The following is a 17,684-nucleotide window of genomic DNA, read 5'->3' on the forward strand; positions in this document are numbered from 1 at the left end:
TAAGTCTTACAAGAAAAAAAATTTTTTCTTGGTAACCGGCAGTTCTGATGAGAGTTCTGGACGCCCCCCGAAGAGTTGTAACAATAATTATTAACACTCGAAGCGCTCAGAGGCGAAATAAAAAAGTTCTCGATGGTTGAAGGTTCGGATTCGAAAAATTTTTAAGTCCTACAGGAAAAAAATTTTTTTCTCGGTAACCGGCAGTTCTGTTGAGAGTTCTGTATAGCCCCTCACGAGTTCTAACGATTATCCTTAAGGCTCGAAACGCTAAAATCAAAATTGAACGAGTTCTCGCTATTTTTCGTTTTCTAAGTCGAGAATTTCAAATTTAATTTACGTAGTATTTCGAGCAGAACTATTTTTGAATCTTATCTAGAACTATAGAACTATTTGAAATCTACTCAGAACTATTAAAAAATTTGGATTTTTTACATAATGGGGGGCGCCGTGAAGTTAGCCCCCCCATTTTTCAAATGGTGTTTTCTTTACTTTAAATGGCAGAACTCTTTCTAAAATGGTCTGAGAACTCTAGAACTCCTCGGGGGGCATCCAGAACTCTAATCATTTTTTTTTATTTTGAAAAATGGGGGGCCAACTTCACAGAGGTAAAATTATTCACGCATTCTCGCTTGAATAGATAACTTCTTTTAGATTGATTAAACAATTTGCGCGTTAAAAAGACGTGCAGCGATTTTGGAACATTCTGTAGGCGACAATTCGTCAGCTTTTTCGAGGATGCATGGTCGCGGTATCGCACCCGAAACCTTGGCCGAATTATCGATCGCGGAACAATCTGTTTATTTATAAAGGTATGAAGGAAGCATAGGACCGTTTCATCTTCCGCATGGTCGATGCTTTTATCTCTCACCGTTCCAACGATGAAATTCCAGTAAAGAGCTTTACTCGAATAGAGAGACCAGTTTTACGGAACTTATTATGCGATTTATATTCATCGTTACTCGAGTGATGACGTTAGTCGTACGAAGGACATGTGTGTGAAATATGGTTGAATATATTTTTACGCGGTTCTTTTTAGCCACTGCACATCGCTCATTCCTTCGATCATATCGAGTCGACTATAACTGCGCGGTTGCCTGCCTTTCATGGCGCGCGTCGTCCTTGCAGCTGGTTTTAGTCGAGGATTTTTGTAACAAAGTAGTGATCGCGCGTAGAGCGAGTATCACCTGCCGTTCGAAAAAGACTGCGCGAAATAACTGCGCGAGTATAAAAAGAAGAGATCGCAATCTCTTTATTTATCGTTGGTCGTAATGAAAATCTTGGCAACTGTTTTTACATTTTCAATTTAAAGAGAATAATTTAATTGAAATCTGAAATTTGATTAATTCAAATGTAGTTTTGAGTGTATTCAGTATAGGGACGTACTTTTTTAGTAAAGCGATATAAAGGTCGATTACCTTTCATATCGCGCGTTATTTCTATAGCCGGCTTCGCCGAACAATTCTGCAGCAATGTGCGAGCTGCGTGGAATAAACATTTTATAGTTTGGGAAGAAAGCGCCTATATGAAGTTAGCCCCCCATTTTTCGATTTTGAATATTTTTTTAGTTGTTCCAGGTTGTTCTACGTTTGTTCTATATTGTTCCAAAGTTATGAACAAAAAAATCGAAAAACATGACGGGAAAAGCAAAAAAACGATTTATTTTTGTGGCCACCCATTTTTTTTTAAATTCAAATTTTTTTGCTGTTCTGGATTGTTCTAATTGTTCTAAACATTGTTCTAAAATATTAATCCCCCTAAAAAAGAATTTAAAAAGATATAGCAAAAAATAGCATTAAGCGTCCAAATAGTATTTTTACATTTATCGCTATTATTATATTATGTTTTGACACCAAATTACATATTTAAGCTAAAAACGAATAGAACAACCCAGAACAACTCTCAGTTTCACCAGAACAAACATATAAAAGGCACTTTACTCTTGAAGGTAGAGAATTATTTTGTCTTTTTCGACCGATAATGTTACATCAGCGACACTAAAACCTAGAACAATGAGAAATAGACACAGAACAATCCGGAACAACTCTCAGTTTTGTCAGAACAAACGTTTAAAGAGCACTTTACTCTTGAAGGTAGAGAATTATTTTGTCTTTTTCGACCGATAATGTTACATCAGCGACACTAAAACCTGGAACAATGAGAAATAGACACAGAACAATCCGGAACAACTCTCAGTTTCACCAGAACAAACATATAAAAGGCACTTTACTCTTGAAGGTAGAGAATTATTTTGTCTTTTTCGACCGATAATGTTACATCAGCGACACTAAAACCTAGAACAATGAGAAATAGACACAGAACAATCCGGAACAACTCTCAGTTTCACCAGAACAAACATATAAAAGGCACTTTACTCTTGAAGGTAGAGAATTATTTTGTCTTTTTCGACCGATAATGTTACATCAGCGACACTAAAACCTAGAACAATGAGAAATAGACACAGAACAATCCGGAACAACTCTCAGTTTTGTCAGAACAAACGTTTAAAGAGCACTTTACTCTTGAAGGTAGAGAATTATTTTGTCTTTTTCGACCGATAATGTTACATCAGCGACACTAAAACCTAGAACAATGAGAAATAGACACAGAACAATCCGGAACAACTCTCAGTTTTGTCAGAACAAACGTTTAAAGAGCACTTTACTCTTGAAGGTAGAGAATTATTTTGTCTTTTTCGACCGATAATGTTACACCAGCGACACTAAAACCTGGAACAATGAGAAATAGACACAGAACAATCCGGAACAACTCTCAGTTTCACCAGAACAAACATATAAAAGGCACTTTACTCTTGAAGGTAGAGAATTATTTTGTCTTTTTCGACCGATAATGTTACATCAGCGACACTAAAACCTAGAACAATGAGAAATAGACACAGAACAATCCGGAACAACTCTCAGTTTTGTCAGAACAAACGTTTAAAGAGCACTTTACTCTTGAAGGTAGAGAATTATTTTGTCTTTTTCGACCGATAATGTTACATCAGCGACACTAAAACCTAGAACAATGAGAAATAGACACAGAACAATCCGGAACAACTCTCAGTTTTGTCAGAACAAACGTTTAAAGAGCACTTTACTCTTGAAGGTAGAGAATTATTTTGTCTTTTTCGACCGATAATGTTACACCAGCGACACTAAAACCTGGAACAATGAGAAATAGACACAGAACAATCCGGAACAACTCTCAGTTTCACCAGAACAAACATATAAAAGGCACTTTACTCTTGAAGGTAGAGAATTATTTTGTCTTTTTCGACCGATAATGTTACATCAGCGACACTAAAACCTAGAACAATGAGAAATAGACACAGAACAATCCGGAACAACTCTCAGTTTTGTCAGAACAAACGTTTAAAGAGCACTTTACTCTTGAAGGTAGAGAATTATTTTGTCTTTTTCGACCGATAATGTTACATCAGCGACACTAAAACCTAGAACAATGAGAAATAGACACAGAACAATCCGGAACAACTCTCAGTTTTGTCAGAACAAACGTTTAAAGAGCACTTTACTCTTGAAGGTAGAGAATTATTTTGTCTTTTTCGACCGATAATGTTACATCAGCGACACTAAAACCTAGAACAATGAGAAATAGACACAGAACAATCCGGAACAACTCTCAGTTTTGTCAGAACAAACGTTTAAAGAGCACTTTACTCTTGAAGGTAGAGAATTATTTTGTCTTTTTCGACCGATAATGTTACACCAGCGACACTAAAACCTGGAACAATGAGAAATAGACACAGAACAATCCGGAACAACTCTCAGTTTCACCAGAACAAACATATAAAAGGCACTTTACTCTTGAAGGTAGAGAATTATTTTGTCTTTTTCGACCGATAATGTTACACCAGCGACACTAAAACCTGGAACAATGAGAAATAGACACAGAACAATCCGGAACAACTCTCAGTTTTGTCAGAACAAACGTTTAAAGAGCACTTTACTCTTGAAGGTAGAGAATTATTTTGTCTTTTTCGACCGATAATGTTACATCAGCGACACTAAAACCTAGAACAATGAGAAATAGACACAGAACAATCCGGAACAACTCTCAGTTTTGTCAGAACAAACGTTTAAAGAGCACTTTACTCTTGAAGGTAGAGAATTATTTTGTCTTTTTCGACCGATAATGTTACATCAGCGACACTAAAACCTAGAACAATGAGAAATAGACACAGAACAACTCTCAGTTTTGTCAGAACAAACGTATAAGGAGCACTTTACTCTTATATTTAAAAAAATAAAAAAATTCAAAAAAAACACTAATCGACACTAATCGCTGATGTAACATTATCGGTCGAAAAAGACAAAATAATTCTCTACCTTCAAGAGTAAAGTGCTCTTTAAACGTTTGTTCTGACAAAACTGAGAGTTGTTCCGGATTGTTCTGTGTCTATTTCTCATGGTTCTAGGTTTTAGTGTCGCTGATGTAACATTATCGGTCGAAAAAGACAAAATAATTCTCTACCTTCAAGAGTAAAGTGCTCTTTAAACGTTTGTTCTGACAAAACTGAGAGTTGTTCCGGATTGTTCTGTGTCTATTTCTCATTGTTCTAGGTTTTAGTGTCGCTGATGTAACATTATCGGTCGAAAAAGACAAAATAATTCTCTACCTTCAAGAGTAAAGTGCCTTTTATATGTTTGTTCTGGTGAAACTGAGAGTTGTTCTGGGTTGTTCTATTCGTTTTTAGCTTAAATATGTAATTTGGTGTCAAAACATAATATAATAATAGCGATAAATGTAAAAATACTATTTGGACGCTTAATGCTATTTTTTGCTATATCTTTTTAAATTCTTTTTTAGGGGGATTAATATTTTAGAACAATGTTTAGAACAATTAGAACAATCCAGAACAGCAAAAAAATTTGAATTTAAAAAAAAATGGGTGGCCACAAAAATAAACTGTTTTTTTGCTTTTCCCGTCATGTTTTTCGATTTTTTTGTTCATAACTTTGGAACAATATAGAACAAACGTAGAACAACCTGGAACAACTAAAAAAATATTCAAAATCGAAAAATGGGGGGCTAACTTCATATAGGCGAAGAAAGCCGCGAAATAGCTCCACGAATACAAAATTTTATGATCGTTTTATTTGAATATTCGTCGTCGATCACGATGCAACGTGAAAATATTTGCAATTTAATCCGTTAGTTTAATATTGATCTGTAGTTCCCATTCTATATTCGTTCTGCATAAGAAGCCGATTTCAGTGAAATGGGTGCCTGCCTTTTGTGCCGCATGTCGTTTTCTGTAGCCGGTTTTTCTTGAGAACTTTTGCAATAAAGTGCGAATTGTGACTGAACGGAGACACTTGAGAAAAGAAAGATGCAAAGAAGCAGCGCGAATAAAAAAATTTCGCGACTGTTTTATTTATTATTTCGTTGATTATAACGACGGACGGAATCTCTCTGGAGAACTTTTGATTCATTAATTTAATATAATTAAACTTGATTCTGTACAAACAGTAATTGCAAAGTTTAATTCTCCATTTTAATTCTTTGCAGAGAGAAACGTGAATAAATCGCACCAGCTTTATTATTTGATATTATTTGTCGATAAATTTTTGCCGTATTCAATTCTACACGCGTACCAAACTCGTCATCAGCAACGCAGCGCGCTATTTTTTACAACGGATATCCTTGCCAGACCGCTTGGCTCGCAGCCGGTTTCGCCAACGATACAATGTAGTGACAGCATGCCGTATGGGATATCTCTCGCTTTGATGTTTGTAATATCTGGGGGGCTCGTCGCTTCCAGCCATATTTACTTCCCGTTTGTCATTGCTACTCTATGGGCGATTTTCCGGTTTGACATACCATACGCGGATCATCGATTGAAGGGAAAATGCCTCGTTCAATAGGACGCACACTTCGCTTTATCTATACCGGTACCTATTTGCGAATCCAATCCGCGCAATTTATTTAGCTGTAGAAACGACTGTAGAATGAAAGATAAACGCGATCGGCAAGATTACGGGCCGATAGCCGGTTTGAAGTCTCAGAAAACGAACGCCGAGTGTTTACTATTCTCTGCAACGTTGCACCAAAGTGGCACTCTTCGGTCTCAAAGTAATCACGCTTCCTCGCGAAGATTGCAACGTCTTGTTGTGTCTGGGTTACATATTCGTTGGCCTTTATCGAGTATACAAAGTAGCAATCAATTGCCGGCGCGCCGCAGCTATATCGTTAATTACAGTTTGTCGATCGTCGAGCGTGCCGAGGAATGCCACGGGGTAGCCGCTGTCGCGCGGATGTGCGCGCTCGCGCGTGTACGCACGGTCCGCGTCGCGTCTGTGTGCAGCATCGAAGCGCCTCGGCCTTTGGGTGAATGGTTAGCAACCTTGAGGAGAGTGTTCGGAATGCGCTGGTCGCTGCAACTTCTTAAAGTAGGACCCCTATTAAGTTGGACCCCCCACCATCGCCAAATCAAGTCGCATCTATCAATTAATTTAGTGCTAATTATGTGTTAATTAGTTGCCGCAATCCGGATTTTGTTGCTCTTACCGTTTAGCAGGAATTCACGTTTAAAGTGGGGGGGGGGGGGGCAGCTTGACATTAAGCTGGCCCCCCCCCCCATAACAAAAAAAATATATAGAGTGCTGGAATCAAAAAATCATTTATACCAGAATTTGTTGCTATTTTGTTGCTCCAAGATAGCGTGAAAACATTTTGAAAAAATTGCATTATTTAAGATATACCAGTACACACCATTATACGACACTACGCATTTATTGTAAATAATAAAATTTTTTCAAAATGTTTTCACGCTATCTTGGAGCAACAAAATAGCAACAAATTCTGGTATAAATGATTTTTTGATTCCAGCACTCTATATATTTTTTTTGTTATGGGAGGGGGCAGCTTAATGTCAAGCTGGCCCCCCCCCTCCCCCACTTTAAACGTGAATTCCTGCTAAACGATAAGAGCAACAAAATCCGGATTGCGGCAACTAATTAGCACATAATTAGCACTAAATTAATTGATAGGTGCGACTTGATTTGGCGATGGTGGGGGGTCCAACTTAATGGGGGTTAAAGTAGGCTATTCAGAAGCGACGGGATCCCGGGGTCCGTCCCTTTATCTGCGTTGGCTTGCGTGCGGATTGACCGTGCGAGCGCGCACGTGCACTTCGCGACACGCGTTGGCCACCTTGCAGTTTCATCGCCGCCCTTTGTCCCGGCCCGCTTTCGTTTGCGCTCGTAATTCCGCGCAATCCCTTCCGTTGCGAAATACGATCGAGGCGTTTTGCCGGGAGCGATTCGCTGATGCCTGACTCCGTTAAAAGCAAAACCCGAATGTTAAGCGAAAAAAAGTGTATATTCCGGTGCATTGATGCGTTCGTACTATGCGCTTGCATACGACGATCAAGTTTCTTCGCGTTATTTCGGCGACATACCTTTTCGCTTACATAACTCATTGACGGTTCAACGCTCGCTCCATCATCTTCGCGAGAGACAAAAGGAATTGGTTGAGCCGTGAGGCATCTCTCAGAATGCAAGCGCATTAAACTTCATTGATGCACCTGACTGTACAGTAATATCACAGTTGCATGTTTGTGTTGCCTTCACCGCCGCTATTAAGTAAAAATAGCATGCCAATCTGAAGTACTAACAATAACCGTAATTATTTGTAATTGTGCGATGCGATGACGCGAGATAGTTATAATTGCTATTTTTTTTCAATAAATTGATTACTTAACAATTTTGCATACGTATTCGACTCGAGATGGAGGATAATATATATGTACATGCTAAAGATATGGCGCTGTTTAATTATCTCTTCATTTCGTTATCGTAACTCTGTAAATAGAGCTCTTTTCTTTTTTTGTCTCATTGTCAGAGTGTTTGACTTTCAAGTACGGATTATCTGTAAGAAAGGTTCAGTTTCTTTTCTTGCGCTACAATTTTTCTCGTACTTTTCTTAAATTAGTTTGCTTTAATTAGTGTTTGCTTTTTATTCTTCGCAAAAATATATTGTGTTATTAATTATAATATATTTTCCAATCCAATCATATATTTAAAATAATTATAAAATAATATAAAATAATTATTATTTAATACTTGAGTAGGCTATATGCAAAAGCAGCTATATTCAAAAATATAAAAAAATTTTATTAAAAAACCAGTTAAGTGAATTGTATTTTAATAAATAGAAATTGTATTTTTCATACCATATTATACACATTTTGTTAACTAAAACAATGAACTTTTCGTAATTTTTCAAAAAAAGATCTTGTTAATTAGCTTATATGGAAAAAATTATATAAGTTTTTTCGCTCTCAACAAAAAAAATTTCAAGCGGATTTAACGACTTTTATCGTTTATTTTTGTAGCCCAATGGGCTACTTATTTACAAAAATAAAACCCAGAGATAATATTTAAAATATATTAGTAAATTAAGTTTGTGTATATAAAAAGAATGAAATATTGTATAATATTTAAGTACATAATAATTAATACAATGTAGGTTATATAATGCGAGGTAATTTACAATTAGATTAATCCTTAATGATTTTAATTTGATTGTTACAGCGCTGAGGAAATTTTTAATTAATTTTACAAATTTCTGAATTTCTTATTTAAACAATACGAAAAGATGAGAAAAATATTACTCTGATAGAGAAAACAATCTTCAGTAATGAGTAACTCTTATTATAAATCATCGCGAAACATTTACCTTATATGCAATTCTACGTTTGCATTATTTAAGTTAATACGTTTTTAATTGTTACTTTTAATTGTTAATTGTAAATACATTAGATTGAGGATTCTTACAACTCACCGCGTTCCATAACAATGCTCTACATTGCTCACGCATTACACGCACGTAGATTGTACGCATTGCCTTAAGTTAATACGTTTAAGTTAGTACTTTAAGTTAATACGTTTTTAATTGTTACTTTTAATTGTTAATTGTAAATACATTAGATTGAGGATTCTTACAACTCACCGCGTTCCACAACAATGCTCTACATTGCTCACGCATTACACGCACGTAGATTGTACGCATTGCTTTACGTGCGCACCATTCGCGCGACCGCCCGTAGCTCGTTATGAATGAAACCTTCACATCTCACGGCATCGCCTCGTCCTGTCTCGTCTCGCTTCGTCTCGCTTGGTTGCCATTAAGACGTTATACCTTCCTGCACGATGAAATAATTATCACAATTTGCATAATAATTTGCAACTGTCGGTATCGGTCTTAGATATGTGGCACACATGTGGAAACTTCTTCGTTAGCGAAAGAAAGAAACATGGGAATTATAAATTACGATGAATATTGATCAGTTGTTGGAAATATAACTTTTCATTCTTGCTCATTTAAGAAGGCAACACAAAATAATCACGCAATCGAAGTAAAACATATCAATTAAATATATTATTCTTAAGCAAATAACAAATTTTTTTAATTAAATTTTTTTTACTTTTTTTTTATTTGAACACATTTACATAATTGTCATTCAAAAAGTCTACACATGCACAAGTAAAATTATTAATAGAACAACAAATAAACACTTTACTGATGCTTGTCAGTTGATGATGCCTCTTTGAAGCTTGCCGACAGAAAACATTTGTCGACGACAATATTACCAGTCCACCTTTCGACGACACAGTTGCACTGCATTTAAACATTAATTATTGATCACAGCTTGGCAACGCAGGTTGCCAGAGAACGCACGCTGCGCCGAAATGTGGACTATGATTTTACAAGCTCTGGCAACGTATGCAACGTATTTTTAGTTAGACCTGTGATTCATAAAGACAATAATATCGTCCATCATTGTGAAGTGTAAAATAAGTTACACATTCAATTTTACTCGTTGCTAATTCTAGTCACTGAAAACGACTATTATTCTTCGAATAATACGCGATATATTGTCGCGACTAAACTGATGACGCAGATGCTACATTAGGAAAGTGTTTCTTTGTATTTCTTTTTCTTCGAGCAAATCGTATTGCGAGATCATTCATGGAAGAGACGATCTTCGTTTATCACGATATCATTCTGCGAAGAGGGGTACTAAGATAATTTACATATTAGAGAGACACGGGTCATCCCTCTGCGGCGAAAGTGTTTCAACAAGGCAGAGACTTCTCTCGTGATACCCAACTACGCATCGGAGATTGAAAATTGCAAATTGGAAATTGGATTTCGACCAAACAGGAGCTTGGGCCAAGATTGAAATTACCCGGTTGGACGAATTCTAATCTCCGAGCCACAATTAATTCCGATGCGATGCGTAGTTCGATGTGTCTCCGTGTAATTCGTGCGAATCGTTCGCGCGAATAATAGCGGAGGTGCGCGATGTCACGTCTTCTCCCGTTTATTCCGATGGCAGCTGGGCGGCAAGTCGGATATTTTTAGCGTCCGCCGTTGAAATCGAGCGCATCGACATTCTGTTGCGCTTGTTTCAACGACAATGCGACGATTAACGAAACCGAGGGAGAGCAAGCGACTTCGCGGTTTAATGCCCAGACTTGCTGCATGTTAATGTTAGCGGCCACGTTGCGTGTCACTTGGCACCGAAGCACGCATCTGCTCCTTGAAAATCACGTTACGCTGATTTCTCGGTGTCGATTTTTACTAAATTTACTCTCTGCAGTTCTAAATTTAGGTGAATTCGATATACGATTCTTCGCACGGTTATTTAAATACTCGGTGCAGCGCATGATTGTAATCATGCATTTTACATGGAAAATTTGCATTTTAGATGGAAAATTTCTCAAATAATAAATTGATTGTTATATCTCGGGCTACACTGGTAAAATTAAACCGATAGAACGAAACACCAGTATTGAATTACCTGTGAAAATTAATTTGAATTACAAAAGTTAATTATTAACAATTGATATATGAAATAATTTTTGCTAATATGGATTCTGCAATATTATAATAATAATTAAATTCGCGCGATTTTCTTTTTTACAATAAATTTAGCAAGCTATCGCTCGTTTACGTTATACGTACAATTAATGTGGCAATATCTCTGTTATGTTGTTAATTCGGTTGCAATATGATTTTGTCTCTTCACTGTTGCAGTGTGCCAAAGTATAGATATAAGAAATAGCGTAAATGAATTGTCAAAGCTGGAAGGATGCCGAGTGGTCGAAGGCTTCGTACAAATTCTCTTGATCGACCGAGCAGAGCCATCCAACTACACGGACCATGTCTACCCCGAACTGGTTGAAATCACTGGATATCTTATTTTATACAGGTATAAATCAGGCGAAACTTGATATTGTATTTATAAGTTCGGAATTATGTTTCCGTGAGATGTCGTAAGTCAACGCGACGTGCTTTCAATGCAATAATTATCCGCATACTTTAGCCTTACATTCCGGTTTGCACGGCTATGCTTCCAGAGTAAATGGTTTGAGGAGCATCGGTCATATATTTCCGAACCTGACAGTAATTCGCGGGCACTCTCTCTTTATCAATTACGCTCTCGTGGCATTTGAAATGATGCACCTGCAAGAAATTGGCCTCCATTCTCTTACCAATATTCTACGCGGATCCGTGCGGTTCGAGAAGAATCCGACGCTCTGCTACGTCAACAGCATCGATTGGGACATCATCGCCAAGGCTGGCAAGGGGGAGCATGTCATATCGGTAAATATCACAAGTATTTCTTTTATCCCGACGTAACGCATAAATTGCTCGTTAATTAAGCAAAGTCTGACGGCCTAAATAAGTTTGTCCGTAAGCTCTAAAACCGGAACTCTCGACAATGCCACTTTGCCCCTCATTGATGTCATTTAGCAGGCAACTAGCGTCTCCGACTTCGTTCATATACTATATTTACGCGAATCAGTAATCGCTGTCAGCGACTAATGAAGCGTTAAAACGTACGGCAGTCTACTGAGCGTCGCACAGTTCTTCCGAAAAGACCTGCACGGACATGCCTTTCCGCCACAACATTTCGTCTGAATAGGAGTATTGCAACGCGCGCGATTTGTCACGCTTCACGACGCGCAGCGACACGACGCGCGGCAGTCTCTCTTATCGCGGAATTGTCAGGGGACAAGGAATTCTAAAGCAGAAGCGTCTGAAAATTGCTTCATTTATTCTTACAACGTATGCGCACTGCGCGAATTGCCGTAACGCGTACCGTGGTAATGCGCGTAACGCAGCTATGAAAAATGATTTACGTACCGGTCGTGCGACGCTTTATAATAAAACAATGTACATATCTTCTAAGCCGATTAAATTCACCGTACTGCATGAATAAAATCGCACAATTCTAGAATTAAATCTGTATTTTCAGGGGGAAAAAATGGAGATTGTTAAAAAATCGTGAAAAAGTTTATAAGTCATATAATATTCATCTTTTTGAAAACAGGTTTTTAATATAAGGTTAAATATAACAGGTTTTTAATATAAGACTTAATATAACAGGTTTTTAACATAATTTATAAATCTTATATAGAAGTAAAACCCTTCTACTGAGCTTTGTATGTTTCGCGTTTTGACTTATTCTCGTGTAAACAGTGTCGAATGTCTCGCGAAAAGCGTATTGTCCAGAGAGTCGACAGCGGCACGGATCGTCGAATACGAGCCTTTTGCAATCTGTTTTTCGACCTTCATATTAACGTAGCCGATGGCGTAGTCTTGTTTCTTATCTTGCTTTCCTGCACATAGTTTCGTACATTGGCAAAAGAATTTCGTACGCTTTGTTAAATGAGAAACGGGCTCATTTTACTTTGTCGAGATGCAAGATTGCAATTTTACTCGTAAGTCTTGGTATGTCACTCGAAACAAAAATACACAATAGAAAGTCGAAAAGAATAATAATAAGAAGGTGTCTTATTAGATATTCCGATAAAATATATTTATATGCAAAAATATGTTATTATTGAATATATTTTTTTGTCTCGATTTAAATAACGCATTTAAGATTCATCTCGAAAACAGTAAACATTTTTGCTTTTATTGCGTGCAAAGCTTTTAATCGCACATTAAGGATGCACGTGACAAATATATTGAAAAGGTGCCAAAAATAAATATTTGAGAAATTTTGAGAGAAATCACAAGGGAAAGTGTGCGAGAACGAGCGATTGTGTAGCGCCACACGCATTCGCATTTTGTTTACAGGGTAACAAGCCAACAAACGGTTGTCCGATATGCGACAGAAATTGCCCAAAGAAGCAAACGAAACGCGATGAGACTCTGTGCTGGAATCGACTACACTGTCAGCGAAGTAAGTTATTGCGACTAATTGCTTTTGCTCGCGTGTATATCAGTGCTTTTTTAATAGAGCGAGAAGCGATATTAAATTTAATGTTAATTAAATCCCGTTTATAATTGTACAATTCATCGTTCACGTAATTGATTCTTCAAGCTTTAAGCTTGGAAAATGGAAATAACAGTTCTTTCTGCACAATTGCAAATCTCATCATTTAACTCGCGAAAGAAGCGGTAGGCTTAGTTCCTAATTTTCGAACGAAATTGTCTGTTTTTACATAGTATGCGATCCGAAGTGCGGGGATGGCGCTTGCGACGATACGGGAGCGTGCTGTCATTCGTCCTGTCTAGGCGGATGCACAGGACCGACGGTCAACGATTGCATCGTCTGCAGGAACGTGGTAATTAACGGTACTGAATGCAAGGATCGCTGTTTAAACGGTACTTACGAGTTTATGAATCGGCGCTGCATCGGAGAGCAGGAATGTCGCAGAATGCCGAAGCCGCGCGAGGCGTCTGACACCGTGAAAAAGTACCCGTACAAGCTATTTAACAATACCTGCGTGATCGAGTGCCCGGCGGGTTACATGGAGACAGAAGGGAACGACCCGTCCTGCCGGAAGTGCAACGGTCAATGTCTGAAGGAGTGCCCCGGTTCGAACGTCGACAGCATCGCCTCGGCGCAGAAACTGCGCGGATGCACGCACATCCAGGGTAGTCTCGAGATACAGATACGCGGCGGCAAGAACATCGTGAAGGAGCTCGAAGATAGTCTGAGTATGATCGAGGAGATAGACGGTTATCTGAAGATCGTACGCAGCTTCCCGCTGATATCCCTCAACTTCCTGAAGAACCTGCGCGTGATACGCGGCAACACTCTCGAAAACCACAAGTACAGTCTTGCCGTGTTCGACAATCAGAATCTTCAGGAGCTCTGGGACTGGGAAACGCATCCGAACCTCACCATTCTGTCGCCGGCGGGTCCCGCCAAGCTCTTCTTCCACTTCAACCCGAAGTTGTGCCTGCAGAAAATCGAAATATTGCGAGACAAGGCCAAATTGGAAGATTTTAACGATCACGATGTGGCGTCGAGCAGCAACGGTGACAAGGTCGCGTGCAACGTCACCCAGCTGAAGACGAAGGTTATCAAGAAGACATCCAGAGGTGCCATTATCGAGTGGGAGGCTTATACGCATCACGACACCAGATCTCTTTTGGGCTACGTTGTTTATTTTATCGAGGCGCCTAACCGGAACGTGACGATGTACGACGGCCGCGACGCTTGCGGCGGTGATGGCTGGCGAGTGGAAGACATCTCCGCTGATAGCGTGATGCCGCAGTCTCCGAACAGCACCGATAGACATCCCGAACCTTTCTCTCACATACTGACCCTACTGAAGCCGTATACCCAGTATGCTTACTATGTGAAGACTTACACTATAGCCACGGAGAGATCGGGCGCGCAGAGTAAGCTCGAATATTTTACTACACTGCCGGACGCACCTAGCCCGCCCAGAGCCCTGTCGATCTGGAGTAATTCCAGCAGCGAGATGGTTATGTCTTGGCTTCCGCCGCTCCACAAAAATGGGAATTTGACGGAATATCGTATCATCGGTCGCTTGGAACCGGACGACCCGAATTTCATCGATCAAAGGGACTACTGCGAAGAACGTAATTTGAGCCGCTTTATATAAATTCAATATAACGAAATTCTCACCACGCCCAATATTTACGAGAATATTGTTGTTACGGATGTAATAATTATTATAATATATAATTGTAACATTCTATAATGGAAAATAATAATTTCAGCTTTAACATTGCCCGAGAAGAAACCAATATCTGTCATGGCCGAGGAAGAAAGAAAACGCGCCGAGGAAGAGAAGGAGTTGGCGAAATCACCTGAGACCACTTCGTGCATCTGTGCTGACCGCGAAATGGCAGATCAATCGATCCGTGAAAAAGAAGTTTCCAGTTCGATCGCTTTTGAAAACGCCTTGCACAATCAGGTCTACGTCAAACGAATGATGAACGCGCGCCGAAGACGCGACACTAGCGAAATGCTAGTTGCGGCAAGTCTAGGTCAAATCAGCGAGGTAAGAGTAGCGAAAATTTCATTGTTAAATAAAAAATAAAATAAAATTATTTACAAGCGAATATAAAAAGAGTAATAATTTGCGTTTTAATTTTAATTGGTAAGTGGATTTTAATCAATAAGCGATATTTGGAAAGCCATTGTATTTTGTATCACGTGTAGACTCTGATTGAAATTTATGACATTTATGGTAGAAATTTATCAATACGGACTAATTGATAATAATTTGATCGATTGCGCTAAATAGCGCTCACGTGTTGTTTCGCAAAAACTGATTAATCTTGATATTTCATGTTTAGGAGAAGGAGAAGGATGCTACGAAAGTAGTGAATGGCACAGTCATAATGTTCGACAAAAGAGTACCATTTACGAATCTTACTTTGGTCATGAGAAACCTTCGACACTTTGCCGCGTACAATATCGAGATTCAAGCATGCAGAGAACGAGTTGGAAACGAGACGAAAAAAAAGAATTGCTCGACGAAGAGCATGAAAACGTATCGTACGTTTGCTATGGAGAGCGCAGATAATATTCCACTCAACACTTTCCGGCTGTCTATTTCTGGCGAAAATAATAATAGTCTTACTGCGGTTACATTGTATTGGGACGAGCCGCCTCAACCGAATGGCCTAATTGTCGCGTATCAGATTGAATACAAAAGAGTGGACATAAAAAATGTAAGTAATATTTTTACTCTATTAGTATAAGTAAATGCACTACGAGCGAGCGTGTTTTCGATGCAGCTTTCGAGAAAAAAAAAACTGCAAACTGATTATATCATCTAGTTATATCTATTATACAGAGATTTAATTAATTATAATTAAAAATTTGAATTATTTATGCTGACTGTATTGCCATGATCTAAATATAATGTTGTTCTGTACAGATAAAATCAATGATAATATGCGTTACAAGACGTGAGTTCACCAAGAGGGATAATTCGTACATTTTAAAAGACCTTTCTGCTGGAAATTATTCTGTAAAAGTGCGAGCTACGAGTTTAGCCGGAAACGGCGCATACACCGAAGTGAAATATTTTTATATTCCGGAATCTGGCACGATCAGTAAATTTCAGATTATCCTATTTTCAATATTGGGCTGTGTCCTACTCATTCCTATGACATGGATAGCACACTGCATATATAAGAAAAAATCAATGCGGAATGTGCCTAGCATGAGGCTTATCGCGACGGTGAATCCAGAATACGTGAGCACGAGTTACGTGCCGGACGAATGGGAAGTGCCGAGAAAGAAAATTCAATTGTTGCGAGAATTGGGAAACGGCTCTTTCGGCATGGTGTATGAAGGAATAGCCAAGGACGTAAAAGGCAAATCGGAAGTACAGTGCGCCGTGAAAACTGTAAATGAAAACGCAACCGACCGCGAACGAATAGAGTTCCTTAACGAAGCGTCCGTTATGAAGTAAGATTAATTTTGTTTCCTTTTGTGATCGCAATGATTCTCTTTGGATATTGATTCGTTATATTTTCTCGTTTTGCAGGGCTTTTCATACCCATCACGTGGTCAAATTACTGGGTGTGGTATCGCAGGGCCAACCTACATTGGTAGTTATGGAGTTGATGGTGAACGGCGATCTGAAAACGTACTTGAGAAGCCACCGACCAGACGTTTGCGAGAACTCCAAGACACCTCCAACGTTGAGAGACATTTTGCAAATGGCGATTGAGATTGCGGACGGCATGTCTTATCTCTCTGCGAAGAAATTTGTCCATAGAGATTTGGCCGCTCGCAATTGTATGGTGGATGACAAACTGACCGTGAAGATTGGTGATTTTGGCATGACGAGAGACATATACGAAACTGATTACTACAGAAAAGGATCCAAGGGGCTTTTACCTGTCAGATGGATGGCACCGGAAAGTTTAAAAGATGGCGTATTCACCAGCTTTTCTGACGTTTGGAGCTACGGAGTCGTTCTGTGGGAAATGGTAACGCTAGCTTCGCAGCCGTATCAAGGCTTGTCAAACGATCAGGTAAATATACAAGTTGCTGCAATTAAATGTATACGATATATTCTCTGGTTGCGTTATACGTTTCTCTGAATTATCGCGATGTCCTTTGTAGGTATTGCGCTATGTGATTGAAGGAGGGGTTATGGAACGACCGGAAAATTGTCCTGACACGCTATATAACTTAATGTGGCGTACCTGGAATCATAGATCCTCGAAAAGACCTACCTTTATAGACATTGAGACGCAGTTATTGCAAGAGATGAATATAGAAAACTTTGAAAAAATTAGCTTTTTCCACAGCCCGGAAGGAATCGAAGCTCGAAATCAAAATAGTTCACATTCACCGCAAAATGAGTAAGAATATTATCCCGTATTGTTTAATAATACTCGCTTAGCATTTCGCTTGTGCA

The 17,684-nt window shown here is 38.8% G+C and overlaps 1 protein-coding gene across 7 annotated transcripts in view; it reads left to right on the top strand.

Annotated features, from left to right (window-relative positions):
• The window catches only part of LOC105675837 (insulin-like receptor), a 53,765-nt gene that overhangs the window by 26,588 nt on the left and 9,493 nt on the right, over positions 1-17,684 (top strand). For all 7 annotated transcript variants that reach the window (XR_001101314.2, XR_010889732.1, XR_001101315.2 and 4 more), the window contains 9 exons: positions 11,065-11,239; positions 11,388-11,634; positions 13,117-13,222; positions 13,489-14,877; positions 15,019-15,302; positions 15,601-15,978; positions 16,188-16,723; positions 16,803-17,295; positions 17,387-17,628. Coding sequence is in view for 4 of the 7 variants with exons in the window: in XM_012373272.2 (XP_012228695.2) it covers positions 11,065-11,239; positions 11,388-11,634; positions 13,117-13,222; positions 13,489-14,877; positions 15,019-15,302; positions 15,601-15,978; positions 16,188-16,723; positions 16,803-17,295; positions 17,387-17,628 (3,850 nt within the window). In the remaining 3 variants the exon portion in view is untranslated. The remainder of the gene's footprint in view (positions 1-11,064; positions 11,240-11,387; positions 11,635-13,116; positions 13,223-13,488; positions 14,878-15,018; positions 15,303-15,600; positions 15,979-16,187; positions 16,724-16,802; positions 17,296-17,386; positions 17,629-17,684) is intronic.

The sequence above is a fragment of the Linepithema humile genome, chromosome 1, assembly GCF_040581485.1.
Source record: "Linepithema humile isolate Giens D197 chromosome 1, Lhum_UNIL_v1.0, whole genome shotgun sequence".
Lineage (NCBI taxonomy): Eukaryota > Metazoa > Arthropoda > Insecta > Hymenoptera > Formicidae > Linepithema > Linepithema humile.